The 21,645-nt window shown below is 48.9% G+C and overlaps 8 protein-coding genes across 34 annotated transcripts; 2 read left to right on the top strand and 6 right to left on the bottom strand.

The window, feature by feature from the left end:
- The first annotated feature begins 19 nt into the window (after window positions 1–19).
- CG9121 (uncharacterized protein) lies at window positions 20–3,264 on the top strand. Of its 4 annotated transcripts, NM_001273152.1 has the most exons (4): window positions 107–424; window positions 834–953; window positions 1,065–2,291; window positions 2,363–3,264. In NM_001273152.1, exons 3-4 carry the CDS (start codon window positions 1,106–1,108, stop codon window positions 2,716–2,718), a joined length of 1,542 nt encoding a protein of 513 aa, NP_001260081.1. In that variant the 5' UTR covers window positions 107–424; window positions 834–953; window positions 1,065–1,105; the 3' UTR covers window positions 2,719–3,264. The 4 variants fall into 4 exon arrangements, with proteins under 4 accessions (NP_001285610.1, NP_001260081.1, NP_608901.1 ...); NM_001298681.1 differs by lacking the exon at window positions 834–953 and having other exon boundaries at window positions 20–126; NM_135057.3 differs by lacking the exon at window positions 834–953.
- On the bottom strand, window positions 2,717–7,812 carry CG33995 (uncharacterized protein). Of its 3 annotated transcripts, none has more exons than NM_001038786.2 (6): window positions 7,699–7,812; window positions 6,393–6,775; window positions 5,157–5,260; window positions 3,876–4,935; window positions 3,603–3,809; window positions 2,717–3,539 (listed from the first exon to the last, which is right to left on the bottom strand). In NM_001038786.2, the coding sequence occupies exons 2-4, from the start codon at window positions 6,472–6,474 to the stop codon at window positions 4,738–4,740; spliced, it is 384 nt and encodes a 127-aa protein (NP_001033875.1). In that variant the 5' UTR covers window positions 6,475–6,775; window positions 7,699–7,812; the 3' UTR covers window positions 2,717–3,539; window positions 3,603–3,809; window positions 3,876–4,737. The 3 variants fall into 3 exon arrangements, with proteins under 3 accessions (NP_001033875.1, NP_001033877.1, NP_001033876.1); NM_001038788.2 differs by having other exon boundaries at window positions 6,393–6,499; NM_001038787.2 differs by lacking the exon at window positions 7,699–7,812 and having other exon boundaries at window positions 6,393–6,629.
- Window positions 2,717–7,812, bottom strand: CG44001 (uncharacterized protein). Of its 5 annotated transcripts, none has more exons than NM_135056.4 (6): window positions 7,699–7,812; window positions 6,393–6,775; window positions 5,157–5,260; window positions 3,876–4,935; window positions 3,603–3,809; window positions 2,717–3,539 (listed from the first exon to the last, which is right to left on the bottom strand). In NM_135056.4, exons 4-6 carry the CDS (start codon window positions 3,976–3,978, stop codon window positions 3,304–3,306), a joined length of 546 nt encoding a protein of 181 aa, NP_608900.3. In that variant the 5' UTR covers window positions 3,979–4,935; window positions 5,157–5,260; window positions 6,393–6,775; window positions 7,699–7,812; the 3' UTR covers window positions 2,717–3,303. The 5 variants fall into 5 exon arrangements, with proteins under 5 accessions (NP_608900.3, NP_001162882.2, NP_723051.2 ...); NM_001169411.2 differs by having other exon boundaries at window positions 6,393–6,499; NM_164622.3 differs by lacking the exon at window positions 6,393–6,775.
- CG44000 (uncharacterized protein) lies at window positions 2,717–7,812 on the bottom strand. 5 transcript variants are annotated; one of them, NM_001273149.1, is made up of 6 exons: window positions 7,699–7,812; window positions 6,393–6,775; window positions 5,157–5,260; window positions 3,876–4,935; window positions 3,603–3,809; window positions 2,717–3,539 (listed from the first exon to the last, which is right to left on the bottom strand). In NM_001273149.1, exon 4 carries the CDS (start codon window positions 4,512–4,514, stop codon window positions 4,107–4,109), a length of 408 nt encoding a protein of 135 aa, NP_001260078.1. In that variant the 5' UTR covers window positions 4,515–4,935; window positions 5,157–5,260; window positions 6,393–6,775; window positions 7,699–7,812; the 3' UTR covers window positions 2,717–3,539; window positions 3,603–3,809; window positions 3,876–4,106. The 5 variants fall into 5 exon arrangements, with proteins under 5 accessions (NP_001260078.1, NP_001260080.1, NP_001260076.1 ...); NM_001273151.1 differs by having other exon boundaries at window positions 6,393–6,499; NM_001273147.1 differs by lacking the exon at window positions 6,393–6,775.
- Window positions 6,370–10,434, top strand: CG31650 (uncharacterized protein). 7 transcript variants are annotated; one of them, NM_001169410.1, is made up of 4 exons: window positions 6,370–6,543; window positions 8,192–8,591; window positions 9,246–9,393; window positions 9,543–10,434. In NM_001169410.1, the coding sequence occupies exons 2-4, from the start codon at window positions 8,369–8,371 to the stop codon at window positions 10,198–10,200; spliced, it is 1,029 nt and encodes a 342-aa protein (NP_001162881.1). In that variant the 5' UTR covers window positions 6,370–6,543; window positions 8,192–8,368; the 3' UTR covers window positions 10,201–10,434. The 7 variants fall into 7 exon arrangements, with proteins under 7 accessions (NP_001162881.1, NP_723048.1, NP_001162880.1 ...); NM_164619.2 differs by lacking the exon at window positions 6,370–6,543 and adding an exon at window positions 7,074–7,280; NM_001169409.1 differs by lacking the exon at window positions 6,370–6,543 and adding an exon at window positions 7,924–8,004 and having other exon boundaries at window positions 8,198–8,591.
- CG14042 (uncharacterized protein) lies at window positions 10,264–13,373 on the bottom strand. Of its 3 annotated transcripts, NM_001042871.3 has the most exons (3): window positions 11,342–13,284; window positions 11,055–11,273; window positions 10,460–10,962 (listed from the first exon to the last, which is right to left on the bottom strand). In NM_001042871.3, exon 1 carries the CDS (start codon window positions 12,958–12,960, stop codon window positions 12,325–12,327), a length of 636 nt encoding a protein of 211 aa, NP_001036336.1. In that variant the 5' UTR covers window positions 12,961–13,284; the 3' UTR covers window positions 10,460–10,962; window positions 11,055–11,273; window positions 11,342–12,324. The 3 variants fall into 3 exon arrangements, with proteins under 3 accessions (NP_001036337.1, NP_001036336.1, NP_001285609.1); NM_001042872.3 differs by having other exon boundaries at window positions 10,264–11,273; window positions 11,342–13,373; NM_001298680.1 differs by lacking the exons at window positions 10,460–10,962; window positions 11,055–11,273 and having other exon boundaries at window positions 12,057–13,284.
- On the bottom strand, window positions 10,264–13,373 carry SP555. Of its 4 annotated transcripts, none has more exons than NM_164618.2 (3): window positions 11,342–13,284; window positions 11,055–11,273; window positions 10,460–10,962 (listed from the first exon to the last, which is right to left on the bottom strand). In NM_164618.2, exons 1-3 carry the CDS (start codon window positions 11,969–11,971, stop codon window positions 10,906–10,908), a joined length of 906 nt encoding a protein of 301 aa, NP_723047.1. In that variant the 5' UTR covers window positions 11,972–13,284; the 3' UTR covers window positions 10,460–10,905. The 4 variants fall into 4 exon arrangements, with proteins under 4 accessions (NP_652616.1, NP_723047.1, NP_001260073.1 ...); NM_001273144.1 differs by having other exon boundaries at window positions 11,342–12,015; NM_144359.3 differs by having other exon boundaries at window positions 10,264–11,273; window positions 11,342–13,373.
- A 429-nt stretch (window positions 13,374–13,802) lies between these two features.
- Window positions 13,803–21,473, bottom strand: Col4a1 (Collagen type IV alpha 1). 3 transcript variants are annotated; one of them, NM_164616.2, is made up of 9 exons: window positions 21,336–21,473; window positions 20,845–20,945; window positions 20,292–20,340; window positions 19,280–20,227; window positions 18,708–19,204; window positions 17,132–18,582; window positions 16,101–17,069; window positions 14,874–16,018; window positions 13,803–14,605 (listed from the first exon to the last, which is right to left on the bottom strand). In NM_164616.2, the coding sequence occupies exons 2-9, from the start codon at window positions 20,862–20,864 to the stop codon at window positions 14,345–14,347; spliced, it is 5,340 nt and encodes a 1,779-aa protein (NP_723045.1). In that variant the 5' UTR covers window positions 20,865–20,945; window positions 21,336–21,473; the 3' UTR covers window positions 13,803–14,344. The 3 variants fall into 3 exon arrangements, with proteins under 3 accessions (NP_723045.1, NP_723044.1, NP_723046.1); NM_164615.2 differs by having other exon boundaries at window positions 13,968–14,605; window positions 21,272–21,473; NM_164617.2 differs by having other exon boundaries at window positions 14,152–14,605; window positions 21,446–21,466.
- Between the last annotated feature and the right edge of the window lie 172 nt (window positions 21,474–21,645).

Below are 21,645 nucleotides of genomic sequence, written 5' to 3'. Positions count from 1 at the left end.
TACTGCTTCTGCGCACGCCGGATGTTTGGTTTCACTTCTCGATGAGACTTTCCGGGGGAGTGTTGCTGCCACTGACGACATCGACGCACTTTTCACACCACCCCACAAGCAGCTGCTTATCATTTGGTTTGTTCTTTTCGCTTCGCCTTTTCGCTAACCAGCTTCAGTTAGCCTAACTAACTAAATTACTAACCCGATGGCAAAATGCTGTCCTACGACCTCAACGAACGCCTGCTAACCGCCGTACAGAGCGGAGATTTCGAGCAGGCTCTGGGCTGCATCATGCAAGGTGCCCAGGCCTCGTATGTATCGCCCACTTGCGGACGCACTGCCGTGGGCACGGCGGCCATTCTGGGCGATGCCGAACTGTTGGAGCTGCTGCTTCAATCCTGCGAGGAGCCCGAGCTGAATGTCTTTCATCAGTGTGAGTTTTCCTTCCACTGGTTCGTTCTGAAAACAAACGAAACTAACTTTCGGAAAATTTAATTGCATTAAAAACAAACACATAGAGAACATTAGAAAAAAAAATGCTGTGGGTAAGCTAGATAATGTGTATGTATATTGTTCAAAGGTAAAACATAAACATAAATAATAATAATAATAATCAATGGATCCAGGAAACGAATTAGTTAGATACAAGAAAATTTTAAATGAAGTGCCAGTTCGTTTGTTCACTTTTGGAGTATATATAATACTATACAGAATTTATTATAATTTTAATACTCCCACTAAGTTGAATGATCCAATTTTAGTCGGTTAATTTTGTACGTACTCAATTTCTTGTTGTGCATTCTTTTCTCTTTTCGGGTCTATCCAACATAATGCAAGCACAGAGAAAAGTAAGTGAAGGCCGGAAAACCGGTTATCGGTTGGCCAGTTAACCGGCTGATAACAATGCTCGACAATGGGTTCCAACTGCAACCAGACACAGTAGACACGGCTAGTTCTATGTGGCAAGTAACGAAAATCTTGTCAAACCTGAAACCTGTACTTCATACTGTCTTAGCAAAAAGATTTTCAAAAACTGCTTTCTTAGAACGTTTCACGTTGGTTTTGAATTGCAGCGAACACGGATAGCCTCGAGATCGAGCGGACGCCCGAGGGTATGGAGAAACTGGAGTGGGTGGATGAGTTCGAGAATAGTGCGGAGAATGGAGCGGGCAGCGGCGAAGAGGATAGCCAATTGTATCAGTATTATGCGAAAACCTTCGAAACCACCGGAGAGTTCATATCATCCCAGTGCTGTGTCTCCTGTCGCGAACATGATCCGCATCTCTACGATGCCGATGTGGCCACTCCGCTGCACTACGCCGCCTACTGGGGTCACGAGGAGTGTGTGCGCATCCTGTTGGAACACAACGCACCTATCAATGTCCTCAATAACGATGGATACGCGCCACTCCATCTGGGTGCCGGTTTCGCCGGTGTCACCGAGCTACTGATCAAGCACGGAGCCTTGGTGAATGCCAAAACCCTGAGTGATGGCAAGACGGCGCTTCATATGGCCATCGAAAGCAAGTGTGCGGAATCTGCCCGTCTACTGCTTCAAACGAACATCAACATCAATGACACGGATGATGATGGCGAGACACCACTGATGGCGGCCATTGCCTGCAGCATGTTGGACGTAGCTGAAGAGCTGGTGAAGCGTGGTGCTCGCATCAATATCCAGGACAAGCAGAATCACACGGCCTTGCAGTACGCGGTGAGGGGTCGTCACACCCAGATGGCCAAGTTGCTCTTAGAGCGCGGAGCACGGCGCCTGGCCTCCCAACACCTGCTGCATCTCGCCGTTGAGTCCAATGTCAAGGAACTGGTGGAGCTTCTACTGCAGTACGGCGAGAGTTTGTCCGTATGGAATCTCAAAAACTTCACACCCATCATGCTGGCCATCCATCGGGGGCGTCACGAAATGCTTGAGTATCTGCTGAACGTGGCTGAGGAACAGCGCAAGCTCGGACTCTACTCGGATGTCCACGATGAGGGCTTGGTTCTGTTTGCCGTGCAGCAGAATTTTTGGGTTAAGGAGTTTAGCCGCATACTGCGTGTATTGCTTGCCAAATCGCCCAGCGCTCGTAATGATTTCTATGACTCGTGTGCTCCGACAATCGTTTGTGGCCTGATTTATTGTCACACTCCGTTGTCCAGGGCCATCAACCTGCACCGCCTGGAGGTGGCCGAATTCCTCATCCACGAGGGCTGCAATCTGGCGCAGATTTGCCGGGAACATGTGGTGAATGAGCTCAGATCGAATTGCACACCAACACGATTGGCCTTTGCCAGGTTGCTATGTAAGTTGCTTACTCTGATCTTAGTTCCTATGAAGTACATGGTAGTTATTTTCATTTCCTATTGTCCATAGGCAACGCTGGCTTTCAGTTTCCGCACAAGCACCGACCCCTGCCCAAGGACTGGCCACCAGCGCGGCTGGAATTCGAGCGGGAAATGTGTTTGCTTGGCACCCAGCCACGCTCCTTGCAGTCTCTCGCTCGCCTGGAGATTCGTCGGAGTCTCCTGAGATGCCTGCAAACGCGGCCGGAGGTGCAGGAAAGGTATCTTCCCACTCAGGAGCGGTCATCGCTGGGGAGGATTGTGGATGAGTTCGCCATACCCGCCACCTTGAAGCGTTACCTCAGCGACTTTGACGAACTGCCGCCGGTGAGGGGTATGGAGCCGGTCGATATACCTGTTGTTAAATGGACTGAGTCTTGGGATTGATTGCGCTTTAGGAATTTTATTTTCAGATTATATAGGTTTTATATGTTTGCTATAATGATAGGTAGCGTATAGTTTTTGTAAATTGGCGACGAGTGTGTAGGAAGGTTCTGCAATAGTTTCCTTAATTTCAATTTCAACGCCAGATTAATTAACAACTTCGATACACGGACTCCAATGTGATATTAATTTTCTTACGATGTATTACAAATTTTGAACAGAATTTTCACGCAAATCTCGCATTTTTCAAAACGAGTTCCGTGTGCACATCCTGTTGGGCACAGAGTTTTCACTAAATTACTTGCACATTTTATGTTTACTAGGCATGTGTATATAGTCTATATAGAAGATTTAAACGATGTATGTATCCACTATGTTAATTTGACTACGCAAACGTTAAGATTACTTTTCCCATATACAATCGATCTCGCACACAATGCAAACAAATAAGGACGTATGCAATTTCTAAGTAGGATTTTACAACGATATCGGGTGCAATTTTATAGAAAACGTGTTAACAGACTCAATAAACAAAGATATTTAAACCGTAACGAATACGAATATGTTGAACGGGGAATGACAAGCCCTTTAGGGCTTCAGCAGCAGCTTAAAATCATCATTGGCGTTCTCCATGATGTACTCAAATGCAATTTTGTCCTTTTTATCCTTGACCAGCTTAAGTGTTGGCTCCTTTGCCAGCAGAATGCGACACACCTCCAGGTGGCCCCGCATCACTGCTCGATGCAAAGCGGTCTGTCCGCTCTCGTCCTGCAGCAGAAGATTAGCCTTGTGCTCGACCAGTAGCTTCACGATTTCCAAGTGGCCTGCCGTCAGATTAAAACTCGTAGTATTGATTGATCATAACTGCGATTTGCAATGGTTGTTACCCATCATGGCTGCACGATGCAGCGCGGTGGCTCCTGCTTTGGTCACAGCATTCACGTCTGCCTTGCCCTCGTCGAGAAGCAGCTTGCAGATGGGCTCGTTCCCATTGCGGGCCGCATAGTGCAGAGCCGTATAGTCGCAGTCATCGCGAGCCATCGACTGGCCCTTCTTGATAAACTCTCTTACACGCTCCACTTCGTTATAGATAGCTATACAAAATTAAAGAGTTGGTCAAGGACGATAATAACCATAAGATTCACGGCTGTATTTCTTACCTGCATTCCAAATGCCTCGATCGAAGTCCATGTCGCTTAACGTCTGCTGTGCCGGCTGCGTCTGCTTGTGGCACTTGCAGTTGTCCGCACTATGTGGATCCATCTTAGCTTGCCGATTATTTCGAGATATTCTCTACAATTCCGAATTCCGAATTCCTTTTCCGCTTCTTTTGCTTTCGCTGCCAGTTGCCTGATCTTTGACGCTATAACAGTGTGATCTCATCAAACGAATTAGACCTCACGCTGCATGGTCCAACAAATTTCGGCTTCGCCGCAACTGCAGACAACCTTGTAGCTTAGCTGGGCGAGAGTGTTCAGCATAACCATGGGCGGCACTGCCACCATAATACCATTGACGCACGCCTTAACACCGCTCTCGAAGCGCTTGGACAGGGCTTGAACTTCCGCTTGATTCAGGCCAAAAATGGTGCAGGTGTAATCGTGCAGCGAGCCCTTGACGGTCACGTAGGCAAAGTTGCCCTCCGACTGCAGAATGGGCACCGGTATGGTCACCACATTGGCCGGTACGTTGGCGGTGGCGGCGTTCAAGGATGCAGCCGATGCCGCGGACACGACAGTCGAAACAACTTCGCTATTGAGATTCTGAGGTTCCTTCAGCCCGACTGCGCCCTCACTCATAGTTCGTTCGTCTGAAGGGACTCGCTTGGTCGCCTCCTTTGCTCAGTGTATGTTATGGAACAAAATTCCCTAGGTTACTATAATTTTTTTTTTTTCTTTTTTCACACCGAAACACGCACACAATTCACACACACACACACTAAATTATACAACTAGAGTAGAGTTCTTGGTTGATTGCTGCTCTTTTTTTTTTTGTTTGTTTTGGACTGGATGGGATGCGGGTCTATTCAGGCGAATCCACCTTGTGATAGTTGCCTAAACTGGCTGCCTCGCGGCCAATATTCGATAGATTTTCTCGCACCACGGACTCGGCTTCCAAGGGTTCTGGTTCGTCGAACTCCTTGCGCATCGTCCACATGTACTCGTTGTAGTCCTGCTTCACGGCAGTCGATGAGCTGGCCACTACGCGAAATCCCAGGATCTAGAAGGAAAAATGCAGAAATCGATGAGTCACTGGATAATTGAAAGTTCAATAGGAAGGGAAGTGGGGTTGAAAGTTTTACTAAAATAATTAATCAGTGCCTGCTCGGCGAATTGTTTAAGTTGATAAAATAACTGCTGTCTCATTAGATAGCGAAATGTGTGTCTATAAGAAAATATCATTCTGAGTAGGTCGGTATGGGATCTGGAAGGTGTACTCACTTCTAGCGCCGATAAAATCCGACAAGGATGCACTAAGTAGACGATGGTGGACTCGTCGCTGTAGCCGCCGCAGGAGAACTTGTTCAACTGCTCGATGTCGTCAGCTGGAAGAATGGGCAATGGTTATCATGGGTGCTACTTTTGATAAAATCGCTTTCCTTTTCGCTAATGTTTAAACAGTGCAAACAAAAGATAAACTCGGCTGTGTCGAAAAGTGACGTCAGCCCAGGGCAATTGTCTTTCAATGTGAGTGTGCTAATTAAGCGAAATGGCGAAAGAAATATTGACTGCTGTTTCATAATAAACGTAAAATGGGAGTATCTCGGGAGTATCGTATTTTCTTTGTCCCTAGACGATCCCAGTGCATTGACTTCTGCGCCGCACAGATACTACTTCCAGAAATATGCACCGGAATCGAGTGCATATATGTGGCACTACGTACGGCTGTATATATAGATATCTACAAATATAAGCACGACAGGCCGCTCTGCCAGGCGAACTGCACGGAGCGAAAAACAAACCCAAACTGGCGAACTGAAGACCTCGTCTGCGGGCACCAAACTTCGCACAGTGGCGGTCGAAAAAAGCGGAATGGTGCGGGCAGGCGGATTTCCAGGGGCAAATGGAGTGCAATTAAAGGGCAGCTGTTGATTTTATGAGGAAAATAACTACGGCACAGCGCTAATGGTTATTGGGTAACCAGCAAATAAAAATAGCTTGCCGTAGATTTTTTTATTTATTTTTTTTTTATTATTGTTTCAGTGAGATTTACTGTAACTTTACAATTCAAAATGGGAGTAGAATTTGAATGTCAAAAAATAAGTATAGGATTGGATTTTCAAGATGCTTTCAGTATTTTAAAGAATATAACTAGATAAAGTTTTAAAACATTACATTGTATTATTATGACATCAAATAGGCGTGCATTTGGTCATGTTTCCAAGCTTGAGCAAAATACATGCTAGATATTGAAACAATAGTTTGAAAATAATATATGTATATAATATTTATACAGCCACTGTCTAACCATTCAAAAATTTGTTTTTTTTTTTTTTTTTTTTGTGGTGCAAAGTGGAAAAACCGAAAAGAGCGTTCAGAAATCTATCGTGTGTTCGTATCTGTTTGCCAAGCTCTCGAAATGAATTGTGTGTGTCGCAATGGTAAACACACTACAAATAAAAGCGAAACGAAACCAAAAAAAAAAGAGATACTGTATCTACGCGGTTCAGGCTTTACCTTTCAACCCGGAGACGAGCACCCTCCATGGATATTTGTGGCTGTAGGAGGCTAGATTCCCCCGTATGATTATGTACGGCATTTGGCCCGATTACTGCTGAATATATCTGCGGATTAATTAGCGCGGGCGTGCCAACGAAAGCCGTGAAACGTAAGTGAAAACCAAATGAGATACGAAACCGTGAGGCAGCTAATGCTCGCTGTGGCGCTCTGCTGAAGGCTGACTCTCGACTGAAACCGAAATCGGGTAACACGTTGTTGACCAAGAGGTTTTCCCAGCGCTAGCTCAGCTCTACTGCTTTGGCTATTTTGTTTGGTTTGGTTTCGTATTTTTATTTCGCTTTTGGGCGTCGCGCAGCGCTGCTCTCTGAAATGGTTAGCAGCTATTTTTTTTATTGGATTAGCCTGCGGCGTAAGGTGGCAGATACCCAAATGACAAAGTGACGCACTCTGGCCAGGATAATCACTCGACCGATATATGTACGATATGACCCAACCCAGTGGCCAAGGCGGAACATATACCTAGATGGCTATATGGTTCAGGGGACATTCTAGAACCAGATATTACTGGACATTCTTTCCTAGCTCAAAACTTATTTATATATATTATTATAAACAAAATGAATTGAATTTAGCCTCAGAAATGCTAACTTTCCTAAAAACAAAATCCCATTCGATCAACGCTTTCAAAACATGCAGACAGTGCGAGTGCAAATTTTGAAATGGATTACCTTATTGCAATCCCCCTTGGAATTCCACCAGCGACATCCCTGAGCCATGCGCCCTCTCGCTCGCACTCGCTGGCGGGGTGGCACCCCGCGACCAGTTGCATGTGAAGCTTTAGTCAGTGACTATAATTACTGACCTGACCGACCGGTCGACTAATGAGTAAGTATTTCTGTCGCTCGGCGCCCAACGAAAATACTAATAAAATGAAAATAAAAGTCTAACCAAGCCGGTCAACAACTCCTACCCACATACACATACATAGCCGCGCGCGCACACACACACACACGCACACGTAGGCAATTGGGGTCCTGGAAATGCACACGCACACACCCAGTGGGCTCAAGTGTCCTTTGCGTGTTTGGGGCACACAAAATGAACGTGAATTATGATCAAATTTCGAAATAAATAAACGCGCGGCTCCAAATGATTTTTATGCCACACAGCTGTCGCAAAATGATGTCATTTGAATTTAATCAACTTCGTTCGCCCACTTTTTTTTTAGATGTTTTCAGCTTTTTTCCTTGTTGCTTTTAACCTGCACAGCACTGTGTTGGTGTTTTTCTCTTTAAGAGCTCACCTGCTAAATTAACGAGGCTTTAGTTTAGCAATAATGCGCTTTTCGCCAATTTGTGCAATTTATTTTCTTTTATTCCTCGTAATGTAAGTCAGGGCTGGCGCGTAGCAAACACTGCTGTAAAGTTAACAGCAAGGTGGGCAGTGTTGGTAGGGCGTGGAAACACCAGGGCTGCACAGATGCTAAACCCAAAAATCGATGGGCTAACATTTATTTTTCGCTGACGGTCACATTGTCTGCATTTTCGTTTCTTTGGTGTACGCAAATAAATAAACGAATTTTTATGTGAACATGTATTAATATGTATAGGTAAATAAATTAATTTCCATGCCCATAATATGCACGTGTGACTGAAGGGCTGTGTGGTTAGGTAAACAGTTGTGGTCAGCGAAATATTGGCAAGGCAAGCGAAGACAACAGCTGTCGGTGATTATTTAAAATTCAAAAAATAGTTTTTTTTTGTTGTCGGTTTTTTACTGACATTTGCATATTTCAGAAGCAGGCGAAAGGTGAACTGAGTTCATTGTGCTGTTGGGCATTACGTGTGCGTCCATCCGGTCTCCCTCCTCCGCCGGAACATCATCCCCCCCATCCACTCGAGAACTCGGGAAGCTGCCAAAAAAAAAGAGAAAACAAAGACCAAAGAACACGCCGCTTGGCATAATCAATTAAAATGCCTAGGAATCTGCCGCTCCTCCCGCTGACCCTCTGTGCCGTCGCCTTGCTGGCCGCCGTGGGTCCCATGCCCGCCCATGGGGCGGTGGCCAACAGTCACAAGCACGAGAAGCACCTTAGCAAGGAGCGGGTCAAGGACGGCATCTACGCTCCCCGGGATGCCCACCACCACGGCGAGGATGGGGAGCACAACGTGGAGTTCGATCACGAGGCCATCATCGGTGAGTCAGCGCTAGTTAGCAGAGAAAGCAGATCATATTCAGTTTGAGAAAATCACTTTGAAAAGAGCGAAAAAGACTCCTTACAATGAAGGTCATAAAAGTAGTGCTCATTTCCTGAAAAGCAAATAAAATATAATCACGTTTTTTTGCCAGAACAACAATAGAATTTCCAGTTTCAGTTGTTAATTTGTAGAAATATAAAAGTTTATTTTAAGGATACTTTCCAACCCAATGAAATTATGAGTATTGACCATAATTTTGTATTATTTTAGTTATGAAAAGGACTCATACTTTTTTTTTGTGTATGCTATGGTGTATGCCATATGTTTGTTTACTTGCCTGAGGTTTATTTTTGTGGGTCTGCACACGGAAAGACTCATTCAAGCATCAAGAGAATACGGATCAGTCAATACACATACCCATTTATGCTCAAAAATATTGCTTGAAGGTCGAAATATAGTTTACTAATGAATTGGAATATGCTGTAAGAAAATGTATTATTGAAGTATATAAGTTTGTATAGTTTTATAGTGAAATCATTAAAATTGTTTTCTAAAAGCAATACGTCAATGGCATTGCTGCTGTTTTATGTTCCATTCAGTTTTAAATGCTAATGTATGTGTGTGCTATTATTACTCTTTAACCACAAAAAAGGCAACACGAAAGAGGCTCAGGAATTCGACTCACTTTCGCCAGACGAATCGAAGCGACGACTGTTGATATTGATCAAAATGATGGATCTGAATAAGGACGAATTTATTGACCGGCATGAGTTGAAAGCCTGGATATTAAGGTCCTTTAAGTGAGTGTTGTCTGTTGATTAATACTGCATCAATGTTAGCCAAGCCAATAATCACCTCAGCAACCTAATGCTTTGTCTAAATGCTTGCCTAAACTGAAAACGCATAGACTATTTGAAGCTTTTACTAAAATACATAATACAACTTGCAGAAAACTGTCGGAGGAAGAAGCCGCTGATCGATTTGAAGAAATAGACCAGGATGCGGACGAGAGAATTACGTGGAAGGAGTATCTCCAGGACACATACGCCATGGAGGATGAGGACTTCAAGAAGGAGACCATCGACTACGACAGCTACGAGGATGAGCAGAAGATGATCAAGCAGGACAAGGAGATGTTCAATGCGGCCGACACGAACAAGGATGGTGTGCTGACGCTGGAGGAATTCGTTTTATTCCAAAATCCCGAGGAGCATCCACAAATGTTGCCAATACTGCTGGAGCACACGATGCAGGACAAAGATGCGGATCACGATGGCAAGATCAACTTCCAGGAGTTTGTCGGCGACGCAGCCTCGCACCACGACAAGGAGTGGCTGATCACGGAGAAGGAGCGCTTCGACAAGGATCACGACTCCAATGGCGATGGCGTGCTGACGGGCGATGAGGTCTTATCCTGGATTGTGCCAAGCAATACGGCAATTGCCAACGACGAGGTGGACCATCTCTTTGTCTCCACCGATGAGGATCACGACGATCGCCTGTCCTACCTGGAAATACTCAACAACTACGATACCTTTGTGGGCAGTGAGGCCACCGACTACGGCGACCATTTACAAAACATTAACCATCTCTCCGACGAGCTCTAGATGCCATTCAAAGCCCCATCGTGCTATAGTGAACCTGTGCTTAGTATTGTATTTCGTTTAAATAGTTAGTAAATTTATGTTTATTTATGTAAATTCAAGTGACAATTGCAAATCAATATCGCCAAATTCTTTTGAGCACTTCTTACGAATTTAATTTTCAATACTATTTCGTTTGTTTCGTCATGTATCAATTACATTATGTGTAGTAATTTATATAAACAGAAACAAAAATCTACATAAAGCGTACTAAATAATTTTTACTAAATTACACTTTGCTTTATATGCAATTTATGACTAGACACATTTTCATTTTGTTACATTACAGTACTTAGGCCTTAATTGCTGTCTGCGAATTTACAAAATTAGTTTAGCAGCGTGTTCTTTTTGACTAGATTTCACACTCGTCTGTACCGAAAAATATGCTTAGCTCTAGATTATTTTGCGATTTTCTAGCAAGCACTTGAAGCCCCGAAAAACGTTTTTCTCATTTCTTATATCACAAATATTGCACCAAATTGGCCTATTTTCCCACATTTTCGCTACAAATGAAGACAAATCAAAAGGTCGGACGACTATTATCCACACAAATTCCGAATGCTTAAACTTAGCACGCTCTAAAGCTACTACGAGAAATGCACACGTCCCAGAGGAGCCACTGCATCGTCTGGTAGTCATTGGGCACTCCAATATGTGATGGCACTAAAATCATTCACGGGCCTCATACAAATCGTAATTCATAATGCACATCTCCAGCTGATTCACCTGGGGGCGAGGACGTACTCTATAAACTTAGCTTACGTTGACCGGACACGATCCGAGCTCTACAAATCACACAGTATATCGTAGTTGTCTACCTGACGCAGTGGCTTCTTCTCGTCGATCACCTCGCTCAGATAGTCGGCGATGGGCAGCGGCAGCTTCAGCTTCTCCAGCTGCGCAGCGCTTCGTACGCGGCGCATGATCACCGCCCGACAGCGATCCTGTAGGTTGACGAACTCCCTCCTGGTGCACTTTAGGGTCATCTCCGTTTTGGCGGCAGTAGAGCATACGATGGGGTACAGGGGCTCATCAATCTGTTGGGCAGTTAGGCGAGATTCTAGAGCCTGATCCTTGGAGGATTGAACAATTCAACCGGACTCACCTGATCCAATCCGCGGAAAGCAACGCCCAGGCACTTGCCATCCTTGTAGAAGGTGAGTGTGCCCTCAATGCCATCGAAGAGAACGCCAATTTGGGTGGGTTGATTCTCGCGGAACCGCTTCGTGTACAGCAGGGCCACGCCCTCGTGCCAGAGCACGCCCTTGTGGGACAGTCCCCAGCCGTGTTCGTTCTCGCCCAGCATGTTCCGGAAGGCGTTGGCATGTAGCCGTGCCGACTTGGTACCGATACCGAACATTATCGAGGTGCCAAAGACGCGCTGCGAGACATGAAGCTCCCAGTAATGCCGTCCGTTATTCAGGGATCTTTTGCCCTGGACACCGGCAGTGCCCTTGCTCCAGTTGGGATGGAAGTGCACGGTCCGCGAGTTGGGTCCTCTGAGCACCACTTCCTTGGAGCGGTGCCGCTTGCTCCACGTCCAGTTATCCTCAACGCCATTGGGCAGCGGACAGAAACGGGGTGGCGGCGATGTGGAAGATGATGCATCCAGTGAACCGGACGACAACCCTCCTGTTACTCCTCCTCGTCGACCGGTTGGACGACGTCTCCTCGGGGCAATTGCCGCTATGGGATGGGGGTGAGCCTGCTGTGGATCCACTTCAACATCAGACATTGTGTTGCGACTAGAAATTTTTTCGCTTCTCAATTTGTATCAATTTGACAAAGGGAACCCTTCGAACTGTTGGGAGGGGGGGGGGGGGTTAAGTTTTCAATAGGGTTGGCTTCCTGGGGTTGATGAGCTTCTCCAGGTCTCAAAAGTTGTTGAAATCGTTCAAGGAGCGGCTTCAGGGGTGGCGTCTTTAGCTCGTAGTTGTTTGTTCTTTCGTTTCTCTGGTGGTTAACTATGTTATACAATTTTTTTCAATACATCTTTATAGCATAGTTTTTATGAAGGGTTCTTCAGTTCTCCAGACGAACTCCAAGTGGATGATTCTTTATGCAAGGATGAGACCAAGAGGCGTTTATCTACAAGTAAGTGGTTAGTAGGGGCTGTTGGATATCCTCCTGCGGCAGGTCCTGCAGCTCCGCTTCCTCCTCCAGTGGAACGTCCTCAATAATATCCTGATCGAAGGACGCCTCCTCCTGCTCCTGCGATCCAACGCTGGTCAGTGAAGCGTAACCACTGCTCAGGGAACTGCTGCTCCAGCTGGCACTCAGTCGGACTGGACGATAGCTTCTCGTCGGTTGCAGTTGCTGCTGCTGCTGGCCAAGAGTCCGCTTTAGCTCCCGCTTGATTCGGCGAATCTGCCGGAAATCCTGCTCACCACCGGAACCCCTCTGCCTGTGCAGCTGCAGCTCCTGCAGATGGAAGTGATGGCGACAGTAGCCCTGCGGACTGTGAGCACAAAATCGACAGGCCTCGGAATTGAGGCCACCAACGAGCGGAAGGATTGGTTCGAGGATGCGACGCTTCTGGCTGCGCTTCTGTTGCTCCAGCTGCTGCTCCGCCAGGCGCTGTGGCGCCTTACGATCGCCCACCGTTTCGGCCACCTCCTGCAGCAGGCGCACGTTCCTCGGGAAGCATCGGTCGTGGACGTAGAGCACCAGGCGTTGGCAGTAGAGGCACAGCGATTGGAACAGCAGCAGCAGGACGATAATCATAAATATGTAGGGGTGGTGGTGTGTCCTCTTCCTTTTTTTTTTTTTTTTTTTTGGTGGGGCGGAAGACTGCTGCTTCTTGGGAGTCTCTGATTTTGGTGGTGCACTTCCCGTTGGCTTTGTGGTCTTGTTAGTTTATGCAAATTTCACGCTGCTTTCCAAACGAGAGCTCGCAATTTTCACTGTTTTTTTTTTCGAGGTACACACATTTTTTCCGTCTTGCTGCTCCTCCACACCTACAAAAAGCAGCTCCTCTTATCTGGCTGAAGTTACAACTCCCACCGACGACCGCCTCCGCTTGCGTCCAAGTCACACTGGCTTCTGGCACTTTTTTTCCAACTCACTTTTACGATTCCAACTTGAATCGCCCCACAAAGGCCTACCCTTATTTTCCACGACCTGCTTCCAACCACCAATTGGACTTTGTGCGCGTGTGTGTGTCTGCATATCATTATCATATGGCTCGGTCCACCCCACTTTATGCCCCGCAAACCGTCCACGGCGACCCCAATCGTCATCGCCACCCCCTTGACAGCTAACCAACCCCCTCCCCCACCGCAAATCCGCACAAAGAGAGGCAATGGCATGCGCACAAGTGCACGAGGTGAGTTCGCTCTCATCCTTGGCTTGGCATTGCTTTTTTAAGGGTTCTCCGCGACGGGGTTTCCACCACAATAGCCTACCCTTAGCCCTGGTCTTTTGAGGAAGATCTTATCACTCAATGTTAGGGGTAAAAAGTATGCAGTATTTGTCTTGCAGGAAGTTTATCACTGAAGGGCATACGATTTTTTATCCTCAACAATATTTGCTCTAAATAGGCTTGTATGAAATTGTGGTCGTAATTTGTATTTATAAATTTTAGTTTATTTTAAAACGATATGCGACAAGTTTTGTATAGCAGTTGAGGATTCGATTCGTTCGATATTCGTTCGATACCGCGTTTTGTTGCATTGTTTCGCATTTAATCGGTTTCAAAAATAAATGGAACATGCTGGCACATAGTTTATTTTATACTTTTGGACATACGACCGAGGCTAGTTTATTTATTTGTTTCATTTACTTAACATACGTAACGTAACTTAGAAGCAGTTTACATTTGTTTAGAACATTAATTGGCAGATAAAAAATGGCATTGTGGTCCAGGTCGGTCGGTAATTAGCACTTCGACTTGTGGATCCGTTTTTTTTTCTTTTTGGTTAGATTAAGGAATTTGTAGCAGTGTTGGTTCGTCGGTGTATGTATGTGTGTGTGTGTGTTGGTTTGTTTGTTTGTGTTTGTGTTGTGATCGTGTGGGTGTGCACACGATTCGTTGGTAATTTTAAGGCTTTACATTTAGATTAAACTTATGCTCTGTGCTGTGGGTGTGTCTGTGTTGGGATTGGAGGTCCTACGAGGAGTTCTTCATGCACACCTGGCACCTGGACACATGCGACTGCCGCTCGCCGGCCTTGATCGTCTGCTGCTGTGGCCTCTCGAACGGCTGTGAGGACTCCAGGTTGTACATCCAGAAGCTTGTCATCGTCTCATAGAAGTGGCACGTGCCCTTGGCGCCGTTGCACTCGATGAAGGGCGTTGCACGGAAGTCCTCCAAACAGGAGCCAGGCGATTGCAGCGCCTGTCCACCGCCACCGTTGCCCACGGCAGTGTGCTATTATAGGAAATGGTTGGGTTAATATTAGCATCATTATAAAAGAACTATTTAAAATCCCACAAGTAGTTAGGAATAAAGGTTGAAAATTAAAACTATTGTATCAAATCTTTCGCTACGCAGTATCCAACAGATGGCGCAAGAGTGTCGTTGGAACGTGCGCCATCTGCTGGAAAGCTAGGGAAACTTCGGAAACGCATCCCTTGTGGATTTTGAAAACTCTCATCATTCTTCTATAATCTAACGTTATAAGTGTTCCGATACTCACCATGAGGAAACTGTAGCCAATCCAGAGACCCTCCCAGCCATTCGGACAGTCGGGCACCTCTATCGTTTGACTGTGCACGGCGATCACATTAGCCGGCGCCTCACAAACGACGCAACGTGAGATGTACTGGCGGATCTCGATGTTTTCAACGGGCATCATCGGAATGGCGGCGTTGGTTGTCAGCCAGAAGGTCTTGTCATTTCTGGAGGCGTAGTTGCAGACGTTATTCTGACCACACGACAGTACGGGCAGCGTTGAGAAGCGTGGCACACAGGATCCGGGGGATCCAAGGTCCTGGTTGTGGGCATAGTCATTGCCATCGACGTACAACAGGGAGTAACCCGTCCACAGTTCCGTGTGTCCAGCCGAGCAAGCGGGCACCGTTTCCGATTGACTGTGTCGCGTAATCAGGATACCGGTGAGATAGTCCAGAGCAGCGGGGGCTGGAGCACCGGGCTCACCCTTCTGGCCGATCAAACCAATGGCGCCCTCATATCCCCTCTCGCCTGGCTCTCCGCGATCTCCCTTGGGTCCGGGTCGTCCCACGTTACCAGTCTCACCGATCAGGCCGCGCTCACCCTTTTCGCCACGCTCACCCTGGATGCCAATCAAGCCACGCTCTCCCGGACGTCCGGGCTCTCCCTTAGGTCCATTGCGTCCCGGCTGACCAGGTTCGCCCTTGGGTCCTGGTGGTGGCAGCATTCCTGGTTCACCCTTCTGTCCAGGCAGACCTGGTGTTCCGTCGCGTCCATCGCGTCCCTTGGGCCCGGTGAAGCCGCGCTCGCCAGGAGCTCCGACAGGTCCATCGTTTCCATTTAAGCCAGGGTAGCCGGTATCTCCCTTCTGTCCAACCAAGCCGGGCAGTCCAGACGGTCCTTGGAGTCCTCGGTCACCCTTGTCTCCCTTTTGTCCCTCGAAGCCATTCAGACCACGTTCGCCCTTAAAGCCCTGCGGTCCAGTATCTCCCTTCAATCCAGGTGCGCCGGGGAAGCCATCCTGTCCTGGTTGTCCGGGACTGCCGGCGAGACCACGCTCTCCCTTGCTGCCAGCTGGTCCAATGGGTCCAGGCAGGCCCACGAGGCCGGGCTCTCCGGCCAAGCCAGGCAGACCACGTTCTCCAATTAAGCCGGGTGCTCCAATAAGACCTGAATGGGTTAAATAACGTTGATTGGTGACATGGTTATATGAACCAATTGTGTAAATACAAATATGGGATCACAAACTCACCTTGACGTCCGTTTCTGCCTGGGCGACCGGGCAGACCCTTCTCGCCCTTAATGGTAACTCCTGGATAACCGATCTCGCCTCTTGGACCAATGTCTCCCTTGGCTCCGGGAATGCCGTTCAATCCGCTTGCACCTGGTGGTCCCTGCAATCCGCGATCTCCCTTTGCTCCAGCGACGCCAGCAGGACCAGTCAAGCCTCGTTCGCCTTGCTCGCCCTTCTCGCCAGTGTAGCCGCGCTCGCCCTGGGATCCCTTATCACCACGGATGTCGGGAACGGTGGCCGGAAGACCGGGCTGACCACGAATACCGCGCTCACCCTTAGGGCCAGGAGCACCGGTGAAGCCCTGCAGTCCAACGGGTCCAGTCTCACCCTTGAGTCCGGGCAGACCAGATAGACCAGGCTCTCCCTTGTCACCGCGATCACCAGGATAGCCAACAGCACCAGGAGCACCAGCAGCGCCGGGCAAACCATCCATTCCGGGAGCACCAGGAATACCAGGTGCGCCGACAGATCCCTTCTCGCCAGGCTGGCCCCAAACGCCCTGCAGACCTTGTTCACCCTTCTCGCCGTTAATTCCATCTCGTCCATCGATTCCACTGCGTCCCTGGTCACCCTTCTCGCCTGGCGGACCAGCACGACCGTGAACAGCCAGACCGGGCAAACCCTTCTCTCCTGGCCAACCGGGCGTTCCGGCCGGACCTGTATCGCCGCGGAGTCCGGATGGACCGGGTTCACCCTTTTGTCCTTTCTCGGAGGCATCTCCAGGCAAACCAGGAGGTCCATCCAGACCGGGGAATCCTTGGTTACCCTTTTCGCCAGGCATACCGTCCAGTCCTTGTTGTCCAGGGGCGCCTGCCAATCCTTGGTCACCCTTAATGCCCATCAGTCCAGGAGCACCTGGAGGACCGCGGCCTCCCACAGGTCCATCGTTGCCAGTCAAGCCAGTAGCGCCCTTGTCACCCTTGGCACCTGAACAAATGAAACCAAATGGTTCACATCAAATGTTCGAATGGGATACTGCAAAAACTTACCGGAAACTCCGGGAATACCAGCAGGTCCGCGCTTTCCGGGAGCACCAGTAACGCCAGCAAAGCCCTTGGGTCCGTCATTTCCAGGAGCACCACGGTCACCTTTGTTACCGGGCATGCCGACCAATCCGGGACTGCCGGGCTCACCCTTGGCGCCATCACGTCCACGCACACCATCAATACCAGGAACACCAGGAGGTCCGGCAACACCAGCGGGTCCGATCGGGCCCACGTCTCCCTTCTCACCAACAATTCCGGGACGTCCAGATACTCCGGGCAGACCGGCATCGCCTCTATCTCCAGGATATCCCACACTGCCATCGGCACCGGGAAAACCAATGGGTCCGGTTGGACCACGGTCGCCCTTCTCACCTTGCAGACCATTGAGACCGGGTGGGCCCATAGGGCCGGGTCTCGAAATACCAGGCTCTCCCCTCGGTCCAGGCTGTCCATTGCGTCCGGGAATGCCGCGAAGGCCGTCCTTGCCAGGATTACCAGGTACTCCGACAGCGCCCTGGTTGCCCTTTTCACCGCGAGGTCCATTCAAGCCGCGGGGTCCTTCAACGCCAGGAGGTCCCTGTGGTCCAGTGTTGCCCTTCAATCCGGTATAGCCCCTCTCTCCCGGGCTGCCGTCTTCTCCCGGAGGTCCTGGCATGCCGGTTTGGCCGGGCTCACCCTTGTTACCCTTGGCGGGCATCTTAATTTCGTCAAGCGCACAGCTACCGGGCTCTCCCTTCTCGCCGCTTCGGCCAAATGATCCCTTGTCGCCCTTTGCTCCGTCCCTTCCATGGAAGCCTGGCTCGCCCTTGATGGATTGACCGGGAATTCCGGGGTATCCGTCCCGCCCAGCGCGTCCGGGTGTTCCGTCGTTGCCGGGTGCTCCGCTCAAACCCTTCTCACCCTTGAAACCGAATTCTCCTTTGGGTCCAGGGATACCAGGCAGACCTTCTGCTCCCTTGAATCCTTGCACGCCCTTTGCACCTGGCGCACCAGGGTAACCCTTGTCACCCTTCAATGGCTCAATCAAACTCAAATCGCACAGAGCAGGTTTGCCAGGCTCTCCAGTTGCTCCGGGAAGACCAGTGCGACCGTCCTCTCCCTTCTCACCAGGCGGTCCAGTTTGTCCGTTGATTCCATCGTGTCCACGCTCTCCGGGATATCCGCGCTCTCCAGGCGGTCCTCGTGCGCCATCCTTTCCGGGAATTCCAGGCAGTCCGCTCGTTCCCTTATCACCCTTTGGTCCGGCCCTGCACGATGAGCATTTGCCGCCGACGTCACCCTTGATACCCATGTCTCCCTTTTGGCCAGGAGTGCCGGGACGACCAGCGTCTCCCTTTTGTCCAGGAGCACCAGCGGCACCGGGAGTTCCAGGACGACCCAGCTTGGAGTCACCGGGAGCACCAGCATTGCCCTTGAAGCCGCGCTCTCCCTTGCTACCCTTTAGTCCGGGATAACTAGGACGAACGAAAATTAATTCGAATTAAATAAGATCTTTAATGAAGGAAAGTAAGAACAGGACTCGGCTCCACAGTGGGACTCGACTGAGTGCTAGGACTATTAAATGAATCATTGCACTTACCCAGGTATGCCAGCATCTCCCTTAGATCCTTGAATGCCATAACCGGGCAAACCGGCGTCACCCTTCTGTCCCTCTGGTCCCGGTGGTCCTGGGTGTCCAATGGGTCCGATGGATCCCTTTGGTCCATTAAGTCCTGCGGTTCCCTTTTCTCCCTTTTTGCCAGGAGGTCCCTCGTTGCCGGGGCGACCGGGCAGACCAGCACCTCCCTTTTGTCCATTGTATCCCTGAGGACCCGGTAGTCCATCAACTCCGTTTAATCCCTGGGGTCCAGGTGCGCCAACATAGCCGCGGGGTCCTTTGGGTCCCGGGGGTCCTGGTGTTCCACGGCCACCGCCTGGCGGTCCCGGAGGACCGAGCAGACCAGGCTTACCTGTCGCTCCAGCACGTCCTGGCTCACCCTTCTGTCCGGGATTACCGGGCAGACCATTAAGGCCCGGCTCGCCACGATCTCCCTTTTGTCCTGTAGATCCTGGGGGTCCAAAGTTACCTTGGCGACCCTGTACGTATATATTTCATTATAGAGGTTTCAACTTCCACTTCGATTTGGAGCCTTAAGTATGAACTCGACTTACGCGATCGCCTGGGCCGCCGGGCAGACCCTTCTCGCCCTTCTGTCCATCGAGTCCAGTGTCGCCTTCAGGTCCGGGCTCACCCTTGCGGCCAACTAGGCCAGGCTCTCCCTTCTGTCCCATATCGCCGCGAGGTCCCATCACCGTGTGGGTCGGTTTGACGGGAAACGAGGACGCGGGCTCACCCTTCTCGCCCTTGATACCCGGTGCACCAGGCTTCATGGGTCCGTAGCAGGAGGCACCCTTCTCTCCCTTCAGACCGTGCTCACCCCGGGGTCCTTTGGCTCCGTAAGGTCCACTGTCGCCGCGCTCGCCCTTTTCTCCAGGAAATCCTTGTGGTCCAGCCAAACCGGCAGTCCCCCTCCAACCGGGCTCACCCTTCTCGCCCTTCGCGTAATCACCGTTCTCCTTTGCCGGTTCACCCTTCTCGCCCTTGCTGCCAAGCTGGCCGGCATATCCGCGAGGTCCGGGCATTCCGGATAGACCCTCCAAGCCAGGAATACCATCCTGTCCGTCGCAACCGTCTTTACCGTTGATACCAGGGGCTCCGGGATTGCCGGCGGGTCCCTGGACTCCGGGTACACCAGCCTGACCATGAAGACCAGGCGATCCGCGCTCACCCTTATCACCACGCTGTCCGTATGGGCCGGGATCACCCTTCTGACCCTTGTCACCAGATGGTCCCTCCATGCCAGGGAAACCCATTTCGCCCTTCAATCCCGTGGGTCCAAGAGGGCCCGGCAGACCACGGTTGCCCTTCTCCGCTATGCACTTGGGCACACAGCCCGCATATCCGGCCGTACAATTCTTGGGCGGCAGATCGCCGCGCGCCACGCCGGCAGAGTCTACAATGTCGTAACTGTCGTCGATTGGGAACTTGGGTTCATTTCGATTGTAGTGTTTCACGGAGTCCTGAATCGAACCGGCCGTACCAGCCGTCTTCCAAAATTGCTGCGGGGAAAAGGAGTATATTATTCAATGTCCAGATGGATGGCATGGGCTACGGTTATCTTACAGCGTCGGCACCGACTAACGCTCCCGCGATCACAGCGGCGTATAGCAGCCTGCAAAGAAGTCGACGAAGATCAGGAGGGTTAGGAACTGTGCTTCGTCTTATCAGTCTAGCTATTTAATTGGACATAGCTCTCTTCGATTGGCAGCTCTCTCTTAAGCCGTCAATTCAAGAGAGTTTGCTAAAGGCGCTTAAGAGAGAGCTTACAAGTTTTTAAGAGATCGCGCTTCGAAAAATTAAAAAAAAATTGAACAAATGTGATGTTTTAAATTATGTATTTTTGTATTGCTGATATCTAAAATATTAATTTAAAAACTAATATTTGCTCTTTCTGAATGGATTAGAAAGAAAAAAATTGGCAATACTTTTTTAGGCCATAACTGGGTTTTAATCATTAAAAATTTCAAAAAAATTTTAAATTTTTAAATAGAGTATTATTAGTTGTTAAGTAAGTATTATTGTCATGGTTTTTAATAATTAACAATTGCTTTCTTTGATTAACTTAAATTTTTGCAACCATTTGTATTATTTTTCTAACTTTTGTCATTTTTCTTACCGCTTCCAGAAGGGCAACATGATGCCCTATGCACTTAAGCCTGCACAATTATTTGCTCTGTCCTCGTCGAATTTGAAGTTTATATGTTGCCGTCGCTGGGCCTGGAAAGATGAGCCAGAGAATTGGGCACTTTAATTTCGCAACAGTTGCAAAATAAATTGGAAATATTCTTAGAGGAATATTATTTTATTTAATATTTGTGGGAAAATCGAGCTGGCTTATTTTTTTTCAACGATTTAATTCTTGTATTTCGTTTCATTTCATTTCCAAGCATATACACGCGACAGTTTGAGAGGCACTGGAACTGGTACGAGACTCGCACAACGACTTGCTGGATATTTTCAATTAATAGTACGCGTTCTTCCTGATTTAATTAAGATATTTTATGTTTATATTATTTTGTTGTTGTAAAAGCTCAGTTCCTTACAGGAATCAAATCCTATTTAAGGGACGGTTGGACGGGACGGGACGGGACCCTAATGGAAACACACATTCACAACCGAGCGATCCGATCCGAACCGATCACCACTCCACAGCGCTGACTAAAGACTAAAACCAGCTGGCCAGATCAGCTCCGGACCGAGACCAGACTACTACTTACTCGGGGAGACGGAACACGACTAATTATAGTATAAGTTCGAGCGATCCAAAAGCCAAACGCCGATGCCCCGATCTTCACTCGTCGATCGTTCGGCTTGGCACGATCTCGACGATCGGGTCTACGGCTCATGTACACTATCCGTGTGATTCGACGGGGATTGGATGGGCATCGGATCGGTTGCGATGGCTGCGAGGTGGCTG

The sequence above is a fragment of the Drosophila melanogaster genome, chromosome 2L (assembly GCF_000001215.4).
Source record: "Drosophila melanogaster chromosome 2L".
Taxonomy (NCBI): Eukaryota; Metazoa; Arthropoda; class Insecta; order Diptera; family Drosophilidae; genus Drosophila; species Drosophila melanogaster.
The sequence above is the reverse complement of the archived record's forward strand: the minus strand, read 5'-3'. Positions and strand labels throughout refer to the sequence as shown.